Source organism: Dendrobates tinctorius, unplaced genomic scaffold (genome assembly GCF_039654945.1).
Source record: "Dendrobates tinctorius isolate UK_male_01 unplaced genomic scaffold, ASM3965494v1 ptg000254l, whole genome shotgun sequence".
Classification (NCBI taxonomy): Eukaryota; Metazoa; Chordata; class Amphibia; order Anura; family Dendrobatidae; genus Dendrobates; species Dendrobates tinctorius.
In genome coordinates this window covers 14,235,001-14,260,254 of record NW_027361921.1, presented here as the reverse complement: position 1 = coordinate 14,260,254, position 25,254 = coordinate 14,235,001, and the positions used below count along the sequence as shown (strand labels likewise).

General features: G+C 45.4%; 1 protein-coding gene across 1 annotated transcript in view; it reads right to left on the bottom strand.

The window, feature by feature from the left end:
* Window positions 1-25,254, bottom strand: part of COL5A2 (collagen type V alpha 2 chain) — a 281,575-nt gene that overhangs the window by 151,119 nt on the left and 105,202 nt on the right. Inside the window, exons 2-3 of the mRNA XM_073558191.1 lie at window positions 9,801-10,022; window positions 6,133-6,146 (exon numbers count right to left, since the gene is read on the bottom strand). Coding sequence (XP_073414292.1) covers window positions 6,133-6,146; window positions 9,801-10,022 — 236 coding nt within the window. The remainder of the gene's footprint in view (window positions 1-6,132; window positions 6,147-9,800; window positions 10,023-25,254) is intronic.

Sequence of the window (25,254 nt, the reverse complement as noted above, 5' to 3'; positions counted from 1 at the left end):
GCATGCTCTCTTCTCTACAAGGCTTTATAGAGAAGAACATGCTGCATACACAATGGGAGCTCTGGGCAGACCCAGCTCATGCACTCCTGCCCCCTGATCTGTGACCCTGGTGACACGCACAGCATGCTCTCTTCTCTACAAGGCTGTCTAGAGAAGAACATGCTGCATACACAATGGGAGCTCTGGGAAGACCCAGCTCATGCACTCCTGCCCCCTGATCTGTGCCTCTGGTGACAAGCGCAGCATGCTCTCTTCTATACAAGGTTGTCTAGAGAAGAATATGCTGCAGGGGCAGTGGGAGCTCTGGGCAGACCCAGCTCATGCACTCCTGCCCCCTGATCTGTGCCTCTGGTGACAAGCGCAGCATGCTCTCTTCTATACAAGGTTGTCTAGAGAAGAACATGCTGCATACACAATGGGAGCTCTGGGCAGACCCAACTCATGCACTCCTGCCCCCTGATCTGTGACCCTGGTGGACAAGCGCAGCATGCTCTCTTCTCTACAAGGCTTTATAGAGAAGAACATGCTGCATACACAATGGGAGCTCTGGGCAGTCCCAACTCATGCACTCCTGCCCCTGATCTGTGACCCTGGTGACAAGCACAGCATGCTCTCTTCTCTACAAGGCTTTATAGAGAAGAACATGCTGCATACACAATGGGAGCTCTGGGCAGACCCAGCTCATGCACTCCTGCCCCCTGATCTGTGACCCTGGTGACAAGCACAGCATGCTCTCTTCTCTACAAGGCTGTCTAGAGAAGAACATGCTGCATACACAATGGGAGCTCTGGGCAGACCCAACTCATGCACTCCTGCCCCTGATCTGTGACCCTGGTGACAAGCGCAGCATGCTCTCTTCTCTACAAGGCTTTATAGAGAAGAACATGCTTCATACACAATGGGAGCTCTGGGCAGACCCAACTCATGCACTCCTGTCCCCTGCTCTGTGGCTCTGGTGACAAGGGCAGCATGCTCTCTTCTCTACAAGGCTTTATAGAGAAGAACATGCTGCATACACAATGGGAGCTCTGGGTAGACCCAACTCATGCACTCCTGTCCCCTGATCTGTGGCTCTGGTGACAAGGGCAGCATGCTCTCTTCTCTACAAGGCTTTATAGAGAAGAACATGCTGCATACACAATGGGAGCTCTGGGTAGACCCAACTCATGCACTCCTGCCCCCTGATCTGTGCCTCTGGTGACAAGCGCAGCATGCTCTCTTCTCTACAAGGCTTTATAGAGAAGAACATGCTGCATACACAATGGGAGCTCTGGACAGACCCAACTCATGCACTCCTGCCCCCTGATCTGTGACCCTGGTGACAAGCGCAGCATGCTCTCTTCTCTACAAGGCTTTATAGAAAAGAACATGCTGCATACACAATGGGAGCTCTGGGCAGACCCAACTCATGCACTCCTGCCCCCTGATAGGAGTGACCCTGGTGACAAGCGCAGCATGCTCTCTTCTCTACAAGGCTTTATAGAGAAGAACATGCTGCATACACAATGGGAGCTCTGGGCAGACCCAACTCATGTACTCCTGCCCCCTGATAGGAGTGACCCTGGTGACAAGCGCAGCATGCTCTCTTCTCTACAAGGCTTTATAGAGAAGAACATGCTGCATACACAATGGGAGCTCTGGGCAGACCCAACTCATGCACTCCTGCCCCCTGATAGGAGTGACCCTGGTGACAAGCGCAGCATGCTCTCTTCTCTACAAGGCTTTATAGAGAAGAACATGCTGCATACACAATGGGAGCTCTGGGCAGACCCAACTCATGCACTCCTGTCCCCTGATCTGTGGCTCTGGTGACAAGCGCAGCATGCTCTCTTCTCTACAAGGCTTTATAGAGAAGAACATGCTGCATACACAATGGGAGCTCTGGGCAGTCCCAACTCATGCACTCCTGCCCCCTGATCTGTGACCCTGGTGACAAGCGCAGCATGCTCTCTTCTCTACAAGGCTTTATAGAGAAGAACATGCTGCATACACAATGGGAGCTCTGGGCAGACCCAGCTCATGCACTCCTGCCCCCTGATCTGTGACCCTGGTGACAAGCACAGTATGCTCTCTTCTCTACAAGGCTGTCTAGAGAAGAACATGCTGCATACACAATGGGAGCTCTGGGCAGACCCAACTCATGCACTCCTGCCCCCTGATCTGTGACCCTGGTGACAAGCGCAGCATGCTCTCTTCTCTACAAGGCTTTATAGAGAAGAACATGCTTCATACACAATGGGAGCTCTGGGCAGACCCAACTCATGCACTCCTGTCCCCTGATCTGTGGCTCTGGTGACAAGGGCAGCATGCTCTCTTCTCTACAAGGCTTTATAGAGAAGAACATGCTGCATACACAATGGGAGCTCTGGGCAGACCCAACTCATGCACTCCTGTCCCCTGATCTGTGGCTCTGGTGACAAGCGCAGCATGCTCTCTTCTCTACAAGGCTTTATAGAGAAGAACATGCTGCATACAGAATGGGAGCTCTGGGCAGACCCAACTCATGCACTCCTGCCCCCTGATCTGTGCCTCTGGTGACAAGCGCAGCATGCTCTCTTCTCTACAAGGCTTTATAGAGAAGAACATGCTGCATACACAATGGGAGCTCTGGGCAGACCCAACTCATGCACTCCTGCCCCCTGATCTGTGACCCTGGTGACAAGCGCAGCATGCTCTCTTCTCTACAAGGCTTTATAGAAAAGAACATGCTGCATACACAATGGGAGCTCTGGGCAGACCCAACTCATGCACTCCTGCCCCCTGATAGGAGTGACCCTGGTGACAAGCGCAGCATGCTCTCTTCTCTACAAGGCTTTATAGAGAAGAACATGCTGCATACACAATGGGAGCTCTGGGCAGACCCAACTCATGCACTCCTGCCCCCTGATAGGAGTGACCCTGGTGACAAGCGCAGCATGCTCTCTTCTCTACAAGGCTTTATAGAGAAGAACATGCTGCATACACAATGGGAGCTCTGGGCAGACCCAACTCATGCACTCCTGTCCCCTGATCTGTGGCTCTGGTGACAAGCGCAGCATGCTCTCTTCTCTACAAGGCTTTATAGAGAAGAACATGCTGCATACACAATGGGAGCTCTGGGCAGACCCAACTCATGCACTCCTGCCCCCTGATAGGAGTGACCCTGGTGACAAGCGCAGCATGCTCTCTTCTCTACAAGGCTTTATAGAGAAGAACATGCTGCATACACAATGGGAGCTCTGGGCAGACCCAACTCATGCACTCCTGTCCCCTGATCTGTGGCTCTGGTGACAAGCGCAGCATGCTCTCTTCTCTACAAGGCTTTATAGAGAAGAACATGCTGCATACAGAATGGGAGCTCTGGGCAGACCCAACTCATGCACTCCTGCCCCCTGATCTGTGCCTCTGGTGACAAGCGCAGCATGCTCTCTTCTCTACAAGGCTTTATAGAGAAGAACATGCTGCATACACAATGGGAGCTCTGGGCAGACCCAACTCATGCACTCCTGCCCCCTGATCTGTGACCCTGGTGACAAGCGCAGCATGCTCTCTTCTCTACAAGGCTTTATAGAAAAGAACATGCTGCATACACAATGGGAGCTCTGGGCAGACCCAACTCATGCACTCCTGCCCCCTGATAGGAGTGACCCTGGTGACAAGCGCAGCATGCTCTCTTCTCTACAAGGCTTTATAGAGAAGAACATGCTGCATACACAATGGGAGCTCTGGGCAGACCCAACTCATGCACTCCTGCCCCCTGATAGGAGTGACCCTGGTGACAAGCGCAGCATGCTCTCTTCTCTACAAGGCTTTATAGAGAAGAACATGCTGCATACACAATGGGAGCTCTGGGCAGACCCAACTCATGCACTCCTGTCCCCTGATCTGTGGCTCTGGTGACAAGCGCAGCATGCTCTCTTCTCTACAAGGCTTTATAGAGAAGAACATGCTGCATACACAATGGGAGCTCTGGGCAGACCCAACTCATGCACTCCTGCCCCCTGATAGGAGTGACCCTGGTGACAAGCGCAGCATGCTCTCTTCTCTACAAGGCTTTATAGAGAAGAACATGCTGCATATACAATGGGAGCTCTGGGCAGACCCAACTCATGCACTCCTGCCCCATGATAGGAGTGACCCTGGTGACAAGCGCAGCATGCTCTCTTCTCTACAAGGCTTTATAGAGAAGAACATGCTGCATACACAATGGGAGCTCTGGGCAGACCCAACTCATGCACTCCTGTCCCCTGATCTGTGGCTCTGGTGACAAGCGCAGCATGCTCTCTTCTCTACAAGGCTTTATAGAGAAGAACATGCTGCATACACAATGGGAGCTCTGGGCAGACCCAGCTCATGCACTCCTGCCCCCTGATCTGTGCCTCTGGTGACAAGCGCAGCATGCTCTCTTCTCTACAAGGCTTTATAGAGAAGAACATGCTGCATACACAATGGGAGCTCTGGGCAGACCCAACTCATGCACTCCTGCCCCCTGATCTGTGGCTCTGGTGACAAGCGCAGCATGCTCTCTTCTCTACAAGGCTGTCTAGAGAAGAACATGCTGCATACACAATGGGAGCTCTGGGCAGACCCAACTCATGCACTCCTGTCCCCTGATCTGTGGCTCTGGTGACAAGCGCAGCATGCTCTCTTCTCTACAAGGCTTTATAGAGAAGAACATGCTGCATACACAATGGGAGCTCTGGGCAGACCCAACTCATGCACTCCTGCCCCCTGATCTGTGCCTCTGGTGACAAGCGCAGCATGCTCTCTTCTCTACAAGGCTGTCTAGAGAAGAACATGCTGCATACACAATGGGAGCTCTGGGCAGACCCAACTCATGCACTCCTGTCCCCTGATCTGTGGCTCTGGTGACAAGCGCAGCATGCTCTCTTCTCTACAAGGCTTTATAGAGAAGAACATGCTGCATACACAATGGGAGCTGTGGGCAGACCCAACTCATGCACTCCTGCCCCTGATCTGTGACACTGGTGACAAGCGCAGCATGCTCTCTTCTCTACAAGGCTTTATAGAGAAGAACATGCTGCATACACAATGGGAGCTCTGGGCAGACCCAACTCATGCACTCCTGCCCCTGATCTGTGACACTGGTGACAAGCGCAGCATGCTCTCTTCTCTACAAGGCTGTCTAGAGAAGAACATGCTGCATACACAATGGGAGCTCTGGGCAGTCCCAACTCATGCACTCCTGCCCCCTGATAGGAGTGAATAACAAGGCTGTGCTGTGTATAGTTTTTATAGTGTGGAAAGAAACATCAGTTTATAGTATGATTTGGATGGAGCCTTAAAAGGGCTGCCTCTTTTCTTTAAAAATTGATGCTGCTGGTAGCTAATGCTTTAAAATAAGGAAATATGCATTACTGATCTCTTGCAGTCCCTGCCACTCCAATACCACTGCTCTATTGATCCCTTTGTTATTTCTTTACATGCCTGCAGACATGACATCCTGTCTACAAGTGATCGCTGCTGCCTGACTCTGGCCTCAGCGGTGATGCTACCATATACTGTACCTGACCACTGGCCAGAGCAGCTGTCAGGTGTCATAGACGGGGCGTCACCACTGCAGCCTGGGGGAAAGTGACAGGACGTGCATGGCAATGACTTCACCCTGTAAGTCTTGTCCATTTTGTTATTGTGAAGCATTACCTCCAGTCTTTCCCTAATTGTCCATACACACCCATGTAATAGGGACCACTGCTATGCCTGTGTCCCCTGCTATTTTCATGTTAAGGTTAAAGAAGGATTTTTGTCACATTCAGTAAGAATGTCATACAAGTTATGGCATGTTCCTGAACAAAAATATCAAAATAGGAAAATGGTTCCTGAACAAGCCATAAGTACAGAGCATAGCCAAATATCTAAGCACATAGGGCATGTAAGGCAGTATTCACATGGTGTACCAGTCTCTCCGTCAGGGCAGCGTGTGCCACCTTCACCAGCACGGCACATAGTCCGGAGATTTACATAATACTAGGACAGAAATAGAGTGTTTTTCCACCATGATTCCGGTTAGAAGAGCGGTGCTGCAGCTTCTGCAGTAAGGTCTAAACCCCACATTTTACAGCAGAAAACTGCAATAAATATGTTAATAAATCATCAGAACTTTGATAAATAACTAATGCGGTTTTAACTCACCTTTAGTCCTCTACCTACAAGTGCGAAAGAGAAAAGAGATCATCATCAGACATAACATAAACCAAATAAAAAGAAAAGTCTCATTTCTTTATATTTCCAATGTTCAGATTTTAAGCAGATACTGACACCCTGTAATTGTGTATTGGGCTCCTGCTACATATGTGACCCAGAAAATGAGGTCAGGAGCCATGTCTGTTCCAATGCAGCGGTGACTGAGCAGAGCCCAAAGGGGGCAAAATACCCTGAAGATTGCATCCAGTTGTGTCAATGTGCACTGCACATGCTCAGTAATCAGCTGCTGATAATACAAACCCATAAGGCCATGTTCACACATGCCTTCTTTTAGTTTTGTTCTGTAGTCAAAACATTCGCCGTTGGTCTTAAAAACGCTGTGTATAAAATGCAGCTATTTGCTGCTTTTTATCGCTTTTTGTGTGTGAATTTCATGGTTGATGTTTTACAGCACTTTTGCAGTTTGTCATTATATTCTGTAGGTAAAAATTGCTGCAATTTTTTTTTTTTAAAAAAGTGCCCGCATTCACTAAAGAAAAAAAAAAAACAGTGTGTGCAGGAGATTTCTAAAATCTCATAGGTTTTGCTGATACTCTAAAATGCAGCTCCTTATTTGCAGAAAAAAATGCTACAAAAACAACACGTGTGAACATGGTCTTAGGATGTATTTTCCTGATTCTTTTATTTTACATTTTATGTACACGGCTATATTACAGACTTGTGATATAAGCGTCTGTGATGTCTGACCACAGACTGCTCTCGGACACACCGTTCCTTCATGTGCCTCCGACAATATAGTATCGATGGCCTATCCTGATGATAGGCCATCAATATTCTAAAGGAAGACTCGTTCTTAAATATGCTTTTATTCTCCACTGCCTTTTTGGTGGATTTTGGTAGAATTAAAATGAATGGTTAGGCAAAGTAAATGTTTGCAGAAAATAAAATAGAATAGCATATGATGCCTCTTGTCATGCAAACTTACAAAAAATAGTATTCCTAGTTTCAGTGGTTTTATTATGGGGCAGAGTGTTCCAATAAACCATCAAAAGCTGTCATTGGTCCGAAGTCTGTAAACTCAGCAATTCACTTTACACTAGATTCCTTTTTGACCACACATTCAATGTTTTTTCTAAAGACTTGTCTTATGCAATGAAAGTGCATGGTCTATGCAGAACATTCTTGGACTTAGTCCTGTCCTAATGTCTTTCTGCATCCCATGCAGTCTCACCCAGGGATGGCCATCCATTGTGAATCACTGTGTGTGCCATGCAATACTCACTTAACACAAACTGGTATGGGATTTGCATGTTGGAATATTGGGCCAGCTTTCTACTTGTGAATATTGGCAGCTGTCTTATAGCTTACAGTGTGTGGTTGCTCTTTCCAACATTTCTTTATAGCCCCCTGAAAAAACTACAAGTCATTTGATTAATGTAATGTCACTAGGGCTGACCGATATAATTTGGGTCTTAAATATAGTAAGTAAGGGAAAAAGGAACCACTAATTTCCATCCATGGTTATATGTGTATGATACTGTGAAACCCCAGGGTCCCGTTGTCACAGTGACATTGCCTCCCTCTAAGGGGTAAAGTCCTGCCTGGAGGCAGAAGGGGGCCCCCATGCCAGGTACCACAGATTAAATGACAATTCCTGCTGCAGGTCAGAAAGGGGAGCTGCCTTATAAATTCATAAATTCTGGCCAGCAGATGGGGTTAGTGAGTCAGCAAGTAGTCAGCTGAGAGAGCAAACAGGGAGTTGTCATGGAAACGTGAACAGCCTGAGCTCATGACAGGACAGTTAGTCAGTTGGTGATGAGGAGTCGATCTGTGAAGAGGAAAAGGAAAGGAGTGGAGACAAGAGGCTCTGGGGAAGCTGAAATTGTGTATAGCTGACCCCAGAGCGAAGCGCTGATATAGAAAAAGGACGCCAGAGTACTAGGCTGAACAGGAGCTGTATGCCCTGATCGCCGAATCTGGAAGTACAGGGGACTGCAAGTTCCTTAGCGACATTGAACACCTGAAGGCATGGCAGCAGATCAAGAGCCCTGGGTTGACACTACAAAGGACAGTACCCGTGATATAGGGTCACGCTGTCAGCCATACATGTTAGAAACCATCACACAAGAGAGGGTCGCAGCTTAGTTACAAACAGCAGGGACCTGAAAACAAAGCGCAGAAGGAAGGTCCCAAACCCCACCTGGCAGGGTGGATCGCCTGAATGCCTCCAGGCGAGCCGGACTCAATCTATCACCTGTATGTGGTACCCTGGATTGCAACGACTTGCAAGTAAAAGGTAAAGAAACCTGCACCTTTCTGTGTCCTTCTCTCATTTCTCTGCACCCCAACGTTCACCGCCATCTGAACAATTAATCAAATATATCTTTGCCCTGGGGCCCCCGCTCTACCCGTGGGGAGCTGAACCATTCTTTGCTGCATCACCTTCAGCCCCAGAGGACCAAAACTGCAGTGTTGGCCACTCATTGCCGAACACCATGGGTGGCGTCACACTTCAACATCACACAACGTTCCTCAATTTTATTACTGGACGCCCAGGGCCACGGACCGGGTCACTGTCACCGTGATGTCCCCCATTGAATTTAACGGGCCCGGTATCAAGTAACCTAAGGCCCTGCGGGGCGCTCCAACTAGCGTGAGCCTATATCATGGGTACTATCCTTTTCACTGTCATCCCCGGGCCCTTGATCTGCTGCCATGCCTTCAGGTGTTCAATGTCGCTAAGGAACTTGCAGTCCCCTGTACTTCCAGATTCAGTGATCAGGACATACAGCTCCTGTTCAGCCTAGGACTCTGGCGTCCTTTTTCTATATCAGCGCTTCGCTCTGGGGTCAGCTATATGCAATTTCAGCTTCCCCAGAGCCTCTTGTCTCCGCTCCTGTCCTTTCCCTCTTCACAGATCGACTCCTCATCAACAACTGACTAACTGTCCTGTCCTGAGCTCAGGCTGCTCACGTTTCCATGACAACTCCCTGTTTGCTCTCTCAGCTGACTACTTGCTGACTCACTAACCCCATCTGCTAGCTCGAATTTATAAGGCAGCTCCTATTTCTGACCTGCAGCAGGAATTGTCATTTAATCTGTGTTACCTGGCATGGGGGCCCCCCTCCTGCCTCCAGGCATGACTTTACCCCTTAGAGAGAGGCAATGTCACTGTGACAACCGGACTCTGGGGTATCACATTACTCACTGTGCCAGGCAAACATGACCAATGTGCAAAAATGGTTAATCCCAATGGGTTGCTTCTACAAACCCCATTCAGATGTATGAGACAAATCAAGAAATGTCTTATTTTGTTGTTCATTATAACGTTATAAATAAAAAATATAAAAACGTGAATACTGAAATGTGTCACTACAATCAGAATGCAAATACACTGTATCAGACTGGGATCACACATGTGAGGAATACGGCCGAGTCTCGCATGTTAATACCCGGCACTGCCGCCAGCACTCAGGAGAGAAGCGTGAGGCTGCATAGCAATAGATGGAGCCGCACGCTCTGATTTGAGTGCCGGGGCAGTGCCGGGTAGTAACATGCAAGGCTCGGCCGTATTCCTCGCATGTGTGATCCCGGCCTTAGTCACATATCAAATATTATCACAACTCATATAATCAACTAAATGGTGAATCTCTGACCTTGGCTATTTGTGCGACCTCCAGAACTGCCTCTACAGACTGGACAGCATTCTCCAGGACGGATCTCAGGATTTTCACATGTTGGGACTTCTAGACAAGGAACGTCATCACACAGGATTGCACCCCCATCACAGACACAGATTTGGCATGGAGTTGGTTTCCAAACATCTTGGTTCATATAAATTTTATCACCCTGTTTGCAGACAATGCCTTCAACCTCTCCTGAAAATACAAGAATAGGCATATAACATAAAAAAACAAAGCCGCTATAAATGAGATCTGATAATGCAGATTGATGTTAGTTGTTGCTCACTAGGAGGACCTACGTATTCCACTAAAATGTATAAAGAACGAACAGAATTATCCTGATTACTCTGTGCTTTATACCCTCACATGACAAAATACAGCTGCATCTTTTACCAAGTCCATAATCTACAAGGTTTTCTAGTTAAATATCGTATGCACATACAAACACACACACACACACACACACGTTCGCCCATTTCTGAATGGTTATCTATTGAACTATTCACTGGTTCCTGCACTCAGATTTTGTACATAATGTGGCATTGTACAGTAATGATATGGTAGCTGATTGCAACAATGACAGTCTTTTTGGCTGTCAGCTTGCTTGCCAGAATAATTCTGGCAGCAGTCTGGTGCTGGCTGTAAGGTGTATGTAGTTGTAAGGCTGGAGTCACACTACCGTAGAATACGGCTGAGTGCTGTGAGAGAAAATATTGCATAGCACTCGGCCCAATGTTAATCTATAGGGCAGCACACATCTGTGTTTTTTTCTCAGGCGTATTCGACATGTGTATATAATTGCACCACGAAAATTTCTGGTGTTCGCGCTGACGACAGAAAGGTGAAGTGAATTTATTGGCTGTGAACTCCCAGGACCTGTCTGATGGCACCAAGAGCAGGAGAACTTTCTCATGCTCAGTGTGCTGTTAAACAGGTAATAGGAGTTCACAGGGAGACACTGGGCAGCGGCAGCAAATGCTGCTCAGTTTCTCTTCTGGATGACAGGCTGTATGGTCACATCATGCAATAATGCTGCCTGCCATCTTGATGTAGCACAACTAGAGCCATTGTGGGACAAATGGATTATCATCTTCTCTGCGGAAAGATGAAGAATATTGTTGTTTGCTTTTTAAAGTCTTTTGCAGAAGACAATGGCATTGGTGGAATGAGTGAGGTAAGTATGGTTTAATTAAGATTTATTAAAGGAGTCTGTGTCATTGCCTTAAAGAGAGACTCTCCCTCTTGGAAACTTTTGTCATTATCATTGTCCATAAAAGTACATAAATGTAAAATGTGTTGTCGCCTCCAGAGCACTGTTTTTTCTGCATAAGGAGACCTGAGCCATAATTGAGCTGGCAGACACTTTTTCTCTAGTATGGGGGAACGCTGGCTGCCCCAGAGACCAGTAATAGAGACCTCTGATGCCACCTCTTAGCAGTGACCATGCCCCATAAAGCCTCACCTACACATGTGGAGGATCACTTTAGTTTTCAGACTGAACATTTGCCAGGAATGAGTCCTTGCTGTGGAAGTAATTTATGTCATAGGAACATTCAGCTTATAGGAACATCTGGCCCCCAGAGTAAACATTCTCAATAAAGTCTAACCGAGCTCTTGTGAGAAACCATATTTCACAGCTGAAAACTCCAGCTGGAATGCATTCTTTTTAACCCCCTCCTACCCACCCTCATATGCTTCCTTTCTATGCTTGACATATTACTTTAGATTTTAACAAAAGGATATTTTTTCTCCATATGAACTTATTTTCAGTCACAATGCCATCAGATTCTAAGTTGAAACTGAAACCTTGGGAAGGAAAAGGCTGAAATAATAGCAATATATATGTTTACTAGATTCATCTAATGGTTTGTCTACCTGCTGTATCGCTATATACTTCCATGTGCCCATTCTCCAAGATCAGAGCAAATCCTAATAGTGTCCACATAGGGATAGTAGTGTGGACCCATCACTGATGACATGGCAACCTTCATTTTACTAATTACTTTATAAGGCTGCAGATTGGGATTTCATTCATTTACAGTCCTGCAGTTTTATCACACAAGGGAATTTGATGAATAGACAATATCATAGAATAATACACTTTCCCCCTCTAGTCTAAGGGTTAGTCTCAAATAGATGTCCTTTATTCATAGGGCTGTGGATCTGACCTCTGGAATTCCAGCCTGAATGGAGGTGTGTATGTTTGTTCTACTCCTTTCATTGTCTATGGTACTATAGAGTACAGAACTTGGCTATTTCCACCAATCCCATAGACACTGAAAGGAGTGGAGTGTAAGCATGAACACTGCCATTCAGGTTGGGGCTGTAGAACTTCCAATTTTTATATAGTTACGTAGGTTGTCCACCAATTTTGCCACTAAATTATGTGCATGGTGGCTCAGTGGTTAGTACTGCAGCCTTGCAGCGCTGGAGTCCTGGGTTCAAATCCCACCCAGGACAACATCTGCAAGGAGTTTGTATGTTCTCCCTGTGTTTGCATGGGTTTCCTCTCAGTTCTCCGGTTTCCTCCCACATTCCAAAGACATACTGATAGGGAATTTAGATTGTGAGTCCCAACGGGGACAGAGCCAATAATGTCTGTAAAGTGCTGTGGAATTAATGGTGCTATATAAATGAATAAAAAATAAATATAACTCACAATGTTATGTGTACTGAGGAAATCATTCAGCTCTTTTTTAAAAGCTGTTATAGTGTCAGCCATTACTACCTCTTCTGGTAGGGCATTCCACATTTTGGAATTTTGACATCTTAGGATCGCTGGAGGTCTCAGTGATTGGACACCCAGTAATAATCAAGTTATTCTCTATCTGACAGAGAGGCGATAACTTTTTTAGGAAATAAAATTTTAAGCATCATATTAAGAAGAACAGAACAAATGTCATATTCTCTCAAAGACTGTTATGTTAACACCTAAGTGTTTCATCATTATTATAGAAGAAGAAAAAGTAATTAACAATTATGAAGTCTGCATGTTATCCACCATGTGTCCACTAGGTGGCGATATTAAGCTTTTAGCTTTATTCTACCATGCTTTTTCCATAATGCCATTTTGGTGGCTAACACCCAGTCTGCTTTGTATTACTCATGTCTTTTGACTTCATTCCAAGACACTGACATAAAAACTAGGTTTCACAGTAGAATTTTCCTCCACATGTGACCAATCAATGTTCTAGAAGGGAGTAGAAGCTTCAGAATTGCTGACCCTGGATTCTTGAATTTCTTAACCATTAACTCGAATGTATCCAGACATATTTTAGCTGTGTATACCTGTTTATGTGCTCAAATTTAACTCTGTCCATGAAGTCATATATTATTGCACAGAAAAAGTGATACCTTCTAGCACTAGTCACCTTGCAGAACTGTAGTCCCGTGGACCATCTGCACAGGTTTCCATGGCTTTCTTCTAAATCCCTGGATGCCCTTCACACCAAAACATACTGATAGGTTATTTGGTTTTCTATCAAATTGGCGCTATGCGCAGAAGCAGGGTTCAAGGACTGATGTGAGTGATGACCTCACAGCATAGCAAAATATGTTTAAAATAAGTAGGTAATATAAGATTACACCAGGTTCACACAGATTGGACTAGATTAATTAACATTGGCATTTTGTAAGCAAGTCTAAAGCTAGGTTCACATTTGTGGAATGCCGAGCTGCGGAGGGATGCGGACTTCCTCCGTGAAGCTCCACCCACTGCCACACCTCCTCCGGTCATCTCCGTCTATGTCTGCATGCGGCCTACGTACCTATCTTTAACATTGGGTACGCAGGCCGTGCGGATGTATGCGGATGAGTTGTTTTGACGCTGCGGCTACCCGCATCGAACGCATCAAGTTGCAATTTTCATGCGGTTGTCGCATCGTCAAAATGACGCATCCACATACATCCGCACGACCTGCATACTCAATGTTAAAGATAGGTATGCAGGCCGCATGCAGACGTAGGCGGAGCTGACCGGAAGAGGTGCAGCAGTGGGCGGAGCTTCACGGAGGAAGTCCACAGCCCTCCGCAGCTCGGCCATCCACAAATGTGAGCCTAACCTTAATGGGTGCCAGGCAGGTATAAGATAGCTGAATTAATTAAGAGTCTCTTAATGAATTAATGAATTCTGCACATCTTATCAGTCCCTGTGCCTGGCCAGAAATGTTGTTCTCATTGAGTAAAATTTCTGGCAGAAGAAGTGCCTCCCTTTCCTTTAAATTTGACAGGCAGGCATAACCCTACCATGCCTTAGTTCCTTCCCAGCTCTGCCCATATTGATAGAGCTGCTTGAAATTGGCATGAAAACCCCAAAGGAGGCAACATTTTTGCATAACTTTGCCTCGTGGCAAAATGTTGTAACTATTCAAAGTATTTTATCCCTACTTTTTTTGGTGTAAACACTTTGATGCATTGGTCCCATGATCTCTGCAGTTTTTGGTTCATTTTTAGCCATTGCAAGAAGTGTATCAGAACACAGGAGAAGAAGCAGATTGCTTTCACATTTTGTAGTTTGTATTTTTAGGCGCCACACGTCCTTGGTAAAGACCTTAATGGCCCCGCTACATGCTTCAATGTCCCAGCGATCCCACCAATGATCCGATCGATGGGATCGCTGGGACATAGTTAGCTGATCGCTGTTGAGCTGTCACATAGACAGACTCACCAGCGATCAGGACCAGCGAGCAAGCTGGTATCCAAGTTAAACAGCGGGTATCTAAGAGCTACGTGGTTCTTAGATACCCGCTGTTTACCCTGGAAACCAGCGTGCACGCTGGTATCCAAGGTAAACAGCGAGTATTAAAGAGCCGTGCGGCTCTTAGATACCCGCTGTTTACCTTGGATACCAGCTCCCAGCGTCGCTGATCGTTGCTCTCCCGCTGCCACACGCAGCGATGCATGCTGGCCTGCAGGAGACCAACGATCAAAAAATGGCCCAGGACACTCCTGCACGATCAGCGATACCCGGCGGGGGGGCCGGTCGCTGATGCATGTCACACACAGCGAGATCGCTGGCGAGATTGCTGTGGCGTCACAAAATCAGCGATCTCGCTTGCGATCTCACTGTGTGTGACGGGGCCTTAAGAAGTAGAACTAAATAAAAAGGCCTGTGTCTCTGGAACCATAACACGGATTTGCAAAAAAAAAAAACCTGACACGCTCTGGATATAAAATGAGAACAAAAACTGGTCACTTTTGACCTGCTGAAAGGTCATCTTCAAAGTTCCAACACGTTCTAAAATATTGCACAGCAAGAGTAATTATTCTCATCACTTTTCATACACAATGGGGTCCACAATACTAAAGTCCTTAAGACCAATAACAGAATAAGTTAAATAAGAAAAGAAATCTATGCACAAATATCTTAAATGAGTTATCTTTGGTGGGATTTGGGCTCATTTTCCCCAGGACAATAGTGCTAATCACTGATCAGCTATGCTGCCAGTGCTCTGGGCTTCATAAAGCACAATGCTCCAGGCTCCATAAAGCACAATGCTCCAGGATCCATAAAGCACAGCGCTCAGGGATCCATAAAGCACAGCGCTCCGGGCTCCATAAAGCACAGCGCTCCAGGCTTCATAAAGCACAGCGCTCCGGGCTCCATAAAGCACAGCGCTCCAGGCTTCATAAAGCACAATGCTCCAGGCTCCATAAAGCACAATGCTCCAGGATCCATAAAGCACAGCGCTCAGGGATCCATAAAGCACAGCGCTCCGGGCTCCATAAAGCACAGCGCTCCAGGCTTCATAAAGCACAGCGCTCCGGGCTCCATAAAGCACAGCGCTCCGGGCTCCATAAAGCACAGTGCTTCGGGCTCCATAAAGCACAATTCTCCGGGCTCCATAAAGAACAAAGCTGCGGGCTCCATAAAGCACAGTGCTCCAGGCTCCATAAAGCACAGCGCTCCGGGCTCCATAAAGCACAGCGCTCCGGGCTCCATAAAGCACAGCGCTCCAGGCTCCATAAAGCACAATGCTCCGAGCTCCATAAGGCACAATGCTCCGGGCTCCATAAAGCATAGCGCTCCAGGCTCCATAAAGCACAATACTCCTGACTCCATAAAGCACAGCGCACCAGGCTCCATAAAGCACAATGCTCCGGGCTCCATAAAGCACAGCGCTCCAGGCTCCATAAAGCACAATGCTCCGAGCTCCATAAGGCACAATGCTCCGGGCTCCATAAAGCACAGCGCTCCAGGCTCCATAAAGCACAATACTCCTGACTCCATAAAGCACAGCGCACCAGGCTCCATAAAGCACAATGCTCCGGGCTCCATAAAGCACAGCGCTCCAGGCTCCATAAAGCACAATACTCCTGACTCCATAAAGCACAGCGCACCAGGCTCCATAAAGCACAATGCTCCGGGCTCCATAAAGCACAGCGCTCCAGGCTCCATAAAGCACAATGCTCTGGGCTCCATAAAGCACAGTGTTCCTGGCTCCATAAAGCACAGAGCTCCAGCCTCCATAAAGCACAGCGCTCCGGGCTCCATAAAGCACAGCGCTCCAGGCTCCATAAGTCACAATGCCCCAAGCTCCATAAAGCACAATGCTCCAGGCTCCATAAAGCACAGCGCTCCAGGCTCCATAAAGCACAGTGCTCCAGGCTCCATAAAGCACAATGCTCCGGGCTCCATAAAGCACAATGCTCCAGGCTCCATAAAGCACAATGCTCCGAGCTCCATAAGGCACAATGCTCCGGGCTCCATAAAGCACAGCGCTCCAGGCTCCATAAAGCACAATACTCCTGACTCCATAAAGCACAGCGCACCAGGCTCCATAAAGCACAATGCTCCGGGCTCCATAAAGCACAGCGCTCCAGGCTCCATAAAGCACAATACTCCTGACTCCATAAAGCACAGCGCACCAGGCTCCATAAAGCACAATGCTCCGGGCTCCATAAAGCACAGCGCTCCAGGCTCCATAAAGCACAATGCTCTGGGCTCCATAAAGCACAGTGTTCCTGGCTCCATAAAGCACAGAGCTCCAGCCTCCATAAAGCACAGCGCTCCGGGCTCCATAAAGCACAGCGCTCCAGGCTCCATAAGTCACAATGCCCCAAGCTCCATAAAGCACAATGCTCCAGGCTCCATAAAGCACAGCGCTCCAGGCTCCATAAAGCACAGTGCTCCAGGCTCCATAAAGCACAGCGCTCCAGGCTCCATAAAGCACAATGCTCCAGGCTCCATAAAGCACAGCGCTCCAGGCTCCATAAAGCACAATACTCCTGACTCCATAAAGCACAGCGCACCAGGCTCCATAAAGCACAATGCTCCGGGCTCCATAAAGCACAGCGCTCCAGGCTCCATAAAGCACAATACTCCTGACTCCATAAAGCACAGCGCACCAGGCTCCATAAAGCACAATGCTCCGGGCTCCATAAAGCACAGCGCTCCAGGCTCCATAAAGCACAATGCTTTGGGCTCCATAAAGCACAGTGTTCCTGGCTCCATAAAGCACAGAGCTCCAGCCTCCATAAAGCACAGCGCTCCGGGCTCCATAAAGCACAGCGCTCCAGGCTCCATAAGTCACAATGCCCCAAGCTCCATAAAGCACAATGCTCCAGGCTCCATAAAGCACAGCGCTCCAGGCTCCATAAAGCACAGCGCTCCAGGCTCCATAAAGCACAGCGCTCCAGGCTCCATAAAGCACAATGCTCCAGGCTCCATAAAGCACAGCGCTCCAGGCTCCATAAAGCACAATGCTCCGGGCTCCATAAAGCACAGAGCTCAAGACTCCATAAAGCACAGAGCTCCAGACTCCATAAAGCATAGTGCTCCAAGCTCCATAAAGCACAGTACTCTGGGCACCATAAAGCACAGTGTTCTAGGCTCCATAAAGCACAGTGCTCCACCATTGGATGATTTACTTGTTTTGATAATTGTCATTGATTTTTAGGTGTTACACATCAGAGCTGGCGTATGTGATCACGGTCTAAGGCCTAATTGACACGAATGTATGATTACTTGAACCACTCATGTCCAAAGACTGTGGATGACAATGGGTTCACTTGCAGCTCCCTATATTTGTCCTCATTGCCAAATCTGTTATTAAGAATAGTAATTGCATATTTTCATGGTCAGTGTGCATCCATGTGGTGTCATGCACGCTGACTGAGAAATGTGCGAACGAGACACTAGGATGGGAATTTGTTTAAAATACAACAGCGAAAGAATATTTCTGCTTTCAACAATTATAGTTTCAGCACAGATTTATACAAATAAAGGCAAAATTGGAATAAACCTGATATGCTTAAGATATTGGAAAGGAAAGTGATGCAGTACATGAAAGATAACTAAGCTCTCTCACATTAATTGTGAAAAGGAAATACGTTTTACCAATTGTTAGTAAATAATTTATTTGCCCCCAGTGGTTTTTCAAGAATGAGACAAGATTAGATTGCTTTAACAAGAGTAAATGATCCGTCATTAAAGCCTATGTGGACTTCTACGTTCCTTCATGCCTGAGTGCTGGCGAAGCTACAAGCCTGCCTGGCTGTGCTAAGCTCTGTGTGCTTAGCATTACCGATAAGACTAGGAATTTGGCAAACATCCAGACTGTAATATCTACCCCCAGGCCATAATGGGATCATCTAGAAGCCACTATCTCAGAACAGGAGTTTCCAACTAGGAGATGTCAGCCTTGTTTCTTTCTACTTCACTCCACATTGCCAAATCACACTTCAGGCCTCCTTCAGTGACAGCAGAGTTTTAGATCAAAGTTTCATCATTGTTTGGTCCGTGTCAGTTTCTACCTTAAGAGTTTTTACCAGTGATTTTCATAAATAAATGCCAAAGCTTCTATACATTATAATATTAATCACAGACTGCACACACATTGTACATTGATGCCATGCATGTGCTGGCGTGATTGTCATGGACCCATACACTTGAAAAACTGCTGCAAAGGCAAATAAAATAATGGGATGCATTAAAAGAGGCATAGATGCTCATGAGGAGAACATAATTTTACCTCTATATAAGTCACTAGTGCGACCACACTTAGAATACTGTGTACAGTTCTGGTCTCCGGTGTATAAGAAAGACATAGCTGAACTGGAGCGGGTGCAGAGAAGAGCGACCAAGGTTATTAGGGAACTAGGGGGTCTGCAATACCAAGACAGGTTATTACACTTGGGGTTATTTAGTTTGGAAAATCGAAGGCTTAGGGATGATCTCATTACAATGTATAAATATATGCGGGGACAGTACCAAGACCTTTCTAATGATCTTTTTACTCTTAGACCTGTGACGGGGACAAGGGGGCATCCTCTACGTCTGGAGGAAAGAAGGTTTAAGCATAATCACAGACGCGGATTCTATACTGTAAGAGCAGTGAGACTATGGAACTCTCTGCCATATGATGTTGTAATGAGTGATTCCCTACTAAAATTTAAGAATGGACTGGATGCCTTTCTTGAAAAGTATAATATTACAGGGTATATACACTAGTTTCCTTAATATTGCGTTGATCCAGGGAGCAAGTCTGATTGCCGTATGTGGAGTCAGGAAGGAATTTTTTTCCCCAATGTGAAGCTTACTTGTTGCCACATGGGGTTTTTTTGCCTTCCTCTGGATCAACATGTTAGGGCAAGTTAGGATAGGATATGGGTTGAACTAGATGGACTTAAAGTCTCCCTTCAACCTTAATAACTATGTAACTATGTAACTATGTAATTTTCATCTGTGACGCTGATAGAAAAATCAACCTAGCTCTGTGTGAATGGAGACATGTGAATGGCCCCAGGCCCTCATGGACTACAACCTGTATGTTTATATATACCTGAAAAACAAAAGTCAAAAGGACACCTTATAAAGTACAAGGCGCATTTCAGTACTCCAGCACATAAAAGTATCAGATCTAAAGGATAGCTTTTCAATGGCTTTGACCATTCAGCAAAGTGGCTAACTTTTCCCCCTCAGAAACATCTTGGTAAAAGCTTTTAACGAATAATTATATAAACTGCATGACAAGCAATGTAATCCATACAAGGTGAACAAGGCACAGTGTAAGCATTTATAGTGCAGTAACATAAAGGGAACCTGTCGATCAGAAATGCTGTAGATGTAGGGGTAATCTGCAGGTAGACAGTGTTTAAGTCCAGTGTAGCCAGCTTACTGGAGCGGCAGATGCAGGGAGAAAATCAAGTTTTTTTCTCCCTGCGGAAGCTCACTTTCAGTCATCAGGACAGTGCAGGAAGCTGCTACAGTCACCACTCAGCACACAGTCTTGGTCTGAAATCTTGATTGGCAGTCTGCTTCACACAGACACTGCACATATACTCTGCAGAGCAGGCTGTCAATCACATAGCCAGGGAGTGAATACTGCTCTGTGTGCTGCACCAATCATTGGAATCAAGAGGCTACAGGAAGAATAGAACTTAATTTTCTCCCTGTATTCGCTGCTCTAGTAAGGCCAGAGTCACACTAGTGAGAAATACGGACGAGTGGTATGCAAGAAAAAAATCGCATAGCACTCGGACCAATGTTAATCTATTGGGCAGCTTCCATCATCCGTTTTTTTTCTCGCCCGTATTATACGTGTGGAGGAAATCAAAGCATGCTGCGATTGTCAGCGTATTACGCCCGTAATACACCAATGCAAGTCTCTGGGTATGAGAAAAAAGTGGTTTACACACAGGCCATCAGTGTGACTTGTGAGAAAAGCCTACAATTCAGTGCACTATACTGTAAAATCACACTGACAGGTTAAAATAGAATAGATAGAATACATGTATACACATAGTATAGGTATATATATATATATATATATATATATATATATACAATACAGGTATATATATACAATACAGACCAAAAGTTTGGACACACCTTCTCATTCAAAGAGTATTCTTTATTTTCATGACTATGTGTTAGCAGCGGATTAATCAGCGTTACATCCAGAGCCAGAAACACAGAATGTAGATTTATTCATATCCAGGTTGAACAGCTTACAGCATGAAATGTGATCAGTCTGGTATCTGCTGTGGCTTGCAGCATGGGAGCATTACAACAACAAGAAGGGAAGAGAAGGAGGGGGCATCCTGTCTGTTTTTTTTTTTTTGTCACTGAACTTTGTTAATAATCTCAAAATATGCACTATATATAAAACAGTACAGTAGTAGTTGTTGCAATACATACTGATCAATATGCATTATTCCAACACCCCCACTCAACAACTACTTATCCTCTTAGTCCCAGTGTGGTCCTCAATTCTTGGAACCTGGCTCGCGGCAATGGCTTTGTCATAATGTCAGCTGCCATCTTATCAGTTTCACAATAGACGAACTGAATTATGCCACGATCTATCAAATCACATAAATGATGATGTCTGACGTTAATGTGCTTGGTTCTAGCACTGATCTTTTCACTGCATGCAAGTTTAATGCATCCTTGGTTGTCCTCATAAATCACCGTCGGCTGAGTTGACGGTGTGCCAAGATCATCCATCAATTGTTTTAGCCAAATGACCTCCTGGCTTGCATAGGCTGCAGACACATACTCCGCTTCTGTAGATGACTAGGCAACAGACACTTGTTTCCTACTAGACCAGGAGATTAAACTTTCTCCAATTTTAAACAAGTATCCACTTGTGGATTTACGATCATGCGAATCACCAGCCCAATCTGCATCTACATAGCCGGTGAGTTCTAGATCTCCCGTTGCAGACAGCTTTAAAATTACATCTTGCGTTTCTTTTAAATATCGGAGAAGTCTTTTAACAGCATTTCAGTCTCTTTGGCGTGGTTTTTCCACATATCTGCAAAGGATTCCAACTGTTGTAGTGATATCCGGTAAAGTCATAGTTGATATGTATAGAAGTGCCCCTACTGCCTGACGATATTTCTCATTGTTTGGCAACAGGTCATCTTCTCCTTCCAGCTTCAGGTAGGATGGTTCCATTGGGGTTGATATACCTTTGGCTTCTGACATTCCAAACTGATTCAGAATCGAATTAATTTTTGCCCTTTGGTTTAGAAGAAAACTTCCATCTTCCTCTCTCTGGATTTGGATTCCTAGATAATATGTCACATTTCCAAGGTCTTTCGTTTCAAAATGCTGGTTCAGAATTTCAGCCATTTTTCCAATTTCTGCATCTTCCTGATGAACTACAATCACATCGTCCACATATAAGAGAATATACATCCACTTTCCATCTGTATATTTTGTGTATAAGCATGGATCCGCTTGACCTCTTTTAAAACCTTCTTCCAACAAGACCTTATTCATCTTGGTATTCCATGCTCTTGCTGATTGTTTAAGACCATAAAGGGATTTTTGTAGTTTGCAAACAAGATTCTCTTCACCCCCTTTTACATAACATTCAGGTTGAGTCATGTATAAGTCCTCCTCAATGTTACCATTTAAAAAGGCAGTTTTTACATCCAAATGTCTGACATTCATCTTTTGTACAGCAGCTACAGCTAACAAAGCTCTGAACGTGGTCTGTTAAGCGACTGGAGCAAACGTAGCATCGTAATCTTCGCCATACTTTTGAGAATATCCTTTTGCCACCAACCTTGCTTTAAATCTGTGGACTTTACCTTCAGAGTCATATTTGGTTTTGAAGACCCACTTGCACTTGATTGCCTTTTTGCCCTGTGGCAGCTTGGTGAGTTTCCAAATTTGAAGTTGATGAAGCGATTTGATTTCCTCATTAGCAGCATTGATCCACTTTGTTCTTTCATGGACAGGTAGTTCTTGCATTTCATCCCATGACTGCGGCTCTGATTCAGGTAGTGTCTTGACTATGTAGGATAGACGTTTAGCTGGTACGCCTCTGTTTGATCTTGAAGATCTCCTGATTTCAGATTCACCTGATTTTTCTGTTGTTCCTTCAGTGGTTGAAGAATCCAGCCAGACCTCTACATCCTCCTTGTTATTGTCTTGTAATTGTGACTTCAGCTGGACTACTGGCGTGATGTCACAAAACTTGGGGGACACAAAGTTCTCATCAATCACTACATCTCTACTTATTGTGACCTTGTTTGTTTCTGGGTGTAGAATCCTATAACCTTTCTGGGTTTCACTGTAGCCTACCAGGATCCCTTCCTTAGCGTGAGATTCCCACTTAGTTCGCCTTTCTTTGGGAACATGTACAAGCGCTTTACTTCCGAATATTCTTATATGATGTAGTTTTGGCTTTCTGCTGTTCCATTGCTCAAACAGAGTTTTCTCTGTAGCTTTACCTGGTAGTCTGTTCTGAAAATAGCAAGCTGTCATGATTGCTTCACCCCAATATGCTGTGGGCAGATTTGCATCAAACAACATACTTCTTCCACTTTCACGGAGTGTTCGGTTCCTTCTTTCCGCGACACCATTTTGCTCAGGATTGTACGGTACAGTGGTCTGAAATAGGATTCCATTTTTCTTTAAAATGCTCTGTGTCTCATTACTTGTGTATTCAGTCCCATTATCTGCACGTAGAATCTTTGGCATTCTCCCAAATTTATTATTTACCTCAGCTACATATACTTCAAGTTTCTCTGGAACTTCTTTCTTGCTGTGAAGTAGATGGACAACTGTATATCTTGAATGATCATCAATAAATGTGAGAAAATATCTCTTCTTCCCAGGAGTCTGAGTGCTCATTGCCCACAGACATCTGTATGTTTTAAATCTAGTGTCTGTTCTGTTCTTGTAGTACTTCTCTTAGGAAAAGCTTTTCTAGACATTCTCCCTTTGATGCAGCTAGTACATTTCATTATCTGGTTACATAGATCAATTGTAATGTCCTCAGCTAGTTGCTTTTGAACTAACTTCCTTATTGCTTCTGGGTCTCTGTGTGCTAGGCGCCTATGCCATACATGAATGCAGTTATTGTGCCTTTCTTCCTGAGCAGTATACACACACTCTTTGCATTTAAGCTGGTAAAGTTCATTTGTGATTTTTCCTTCTGCTAGTGTGTGGCCCTGTAAAGCAGATTCTGCATCGCATGTCCTGCTGTTTACACCTTCCGCTTTCCGCTTATATTCATCTATGAGCTTCCCTCTGACATACTCCAATGTAAGCTCATCATCTGGGCGCGCATCTAGTGCAGTTACAAGCGTGTCATAGTTTTCTGGAAGACCACTAAGCAGTAATGCGGCTACATGAAAGTCCTTCAAATCTTCCCCAATGCCTCTCAGGCGTTCTACAATCTCTTGTTATGTAGTCCTGCATATGCTGGCCATTCTGTAGTTTAGAATGGTACAATTTTCTCATGAGATAAAGTTTATTGCTTAAATTTATCCTCTCATGCACCATTTGCAGCTGCTCCCACATTTCTCTTGCAGTTTCACTTTTACACACATGCACAATCTGATCATCATCTATACTGAGTGATATGGTACTTTGTGCTTTCTGATCCATCTCTATCCACTCCTGTGATACTGGGTCAGGTTTAGGCTCCTGTGTGTATTTCCACGTACCTTCTCTTATCAGCAGCATTTTCACTTTGAATTTCCAGGATTGATAATTCTGGTTAGTGAGACTTGGTACTGTAAACTTCATGGAGTTGCTGCTGCTGGTGGCCATCTTTGCTGTCTTCCTTTCTTTTCTTTTCTCTGTGCTCTGGGGATCTGGGACTCTAGGACTCTGGGCCCATAACCTGTTAGCAGCGGATTAATCAGCGTAACATCCAGAGTCAGCAACACAGAATGTAGATTTATTCATATCCAGGTTGAACAGCTTACAGCATGAAATGTGATCAGTCTGGTATCTGCTGTGGCTTGCAGCATGGGAGCATTACAACAACAAGAAGGGAAGAGAAGGAGGGGGCATCCTGTCTGTTTTCTTTTTTGTCACTGAACTTTGTTAACAATCTCACAATATGCACAATATATAAAACAGTACAGTAGTAGTTGTTGCAATACATACAGATCAATATGCATTATTCCAACACTATGAAACTTGTAGATTCACTCTGAAGTCATCAAAACTATGAATTAACACATGTGGAATTATATAATTAACAAAAAAGTGTGAAACAACTGAAAATATGTCTTATATTCTAGGTTCTTCAAAGTAGCCACCTTTTGCTTTGATTACTGCTTTGCACACTCTTGACATTCTCTTGATGAGCTTCAAGAGGTAGAAAACACCGGCGATTGTCTAAACGCTGTGTCTAACATCATGTCCTCACTATATCTGAAACTGAACCTGCCAAAGACTGAACTCCTTGTGTTTCCTCCCGCTACTAATGTACCTATACCCGACATTGCCATTTCCGTGTGTGGTTCCACTATTACTCCCCAGCAACATGCCCGCTGTCTTGGGGTCATACTTGTCCCCCACATACGATCACTGCCTCGCTCTTGTTATCTGCACCTCAAAAACATTTATAGAATTCGACCTTTTCTTACTTTTGACTCCGCAAAAACTCTTACAGTTTCTGGTATTCATTCTTGTCTCGACTATTGTAACTCTCTTCTAATCGGTCTCACTCTT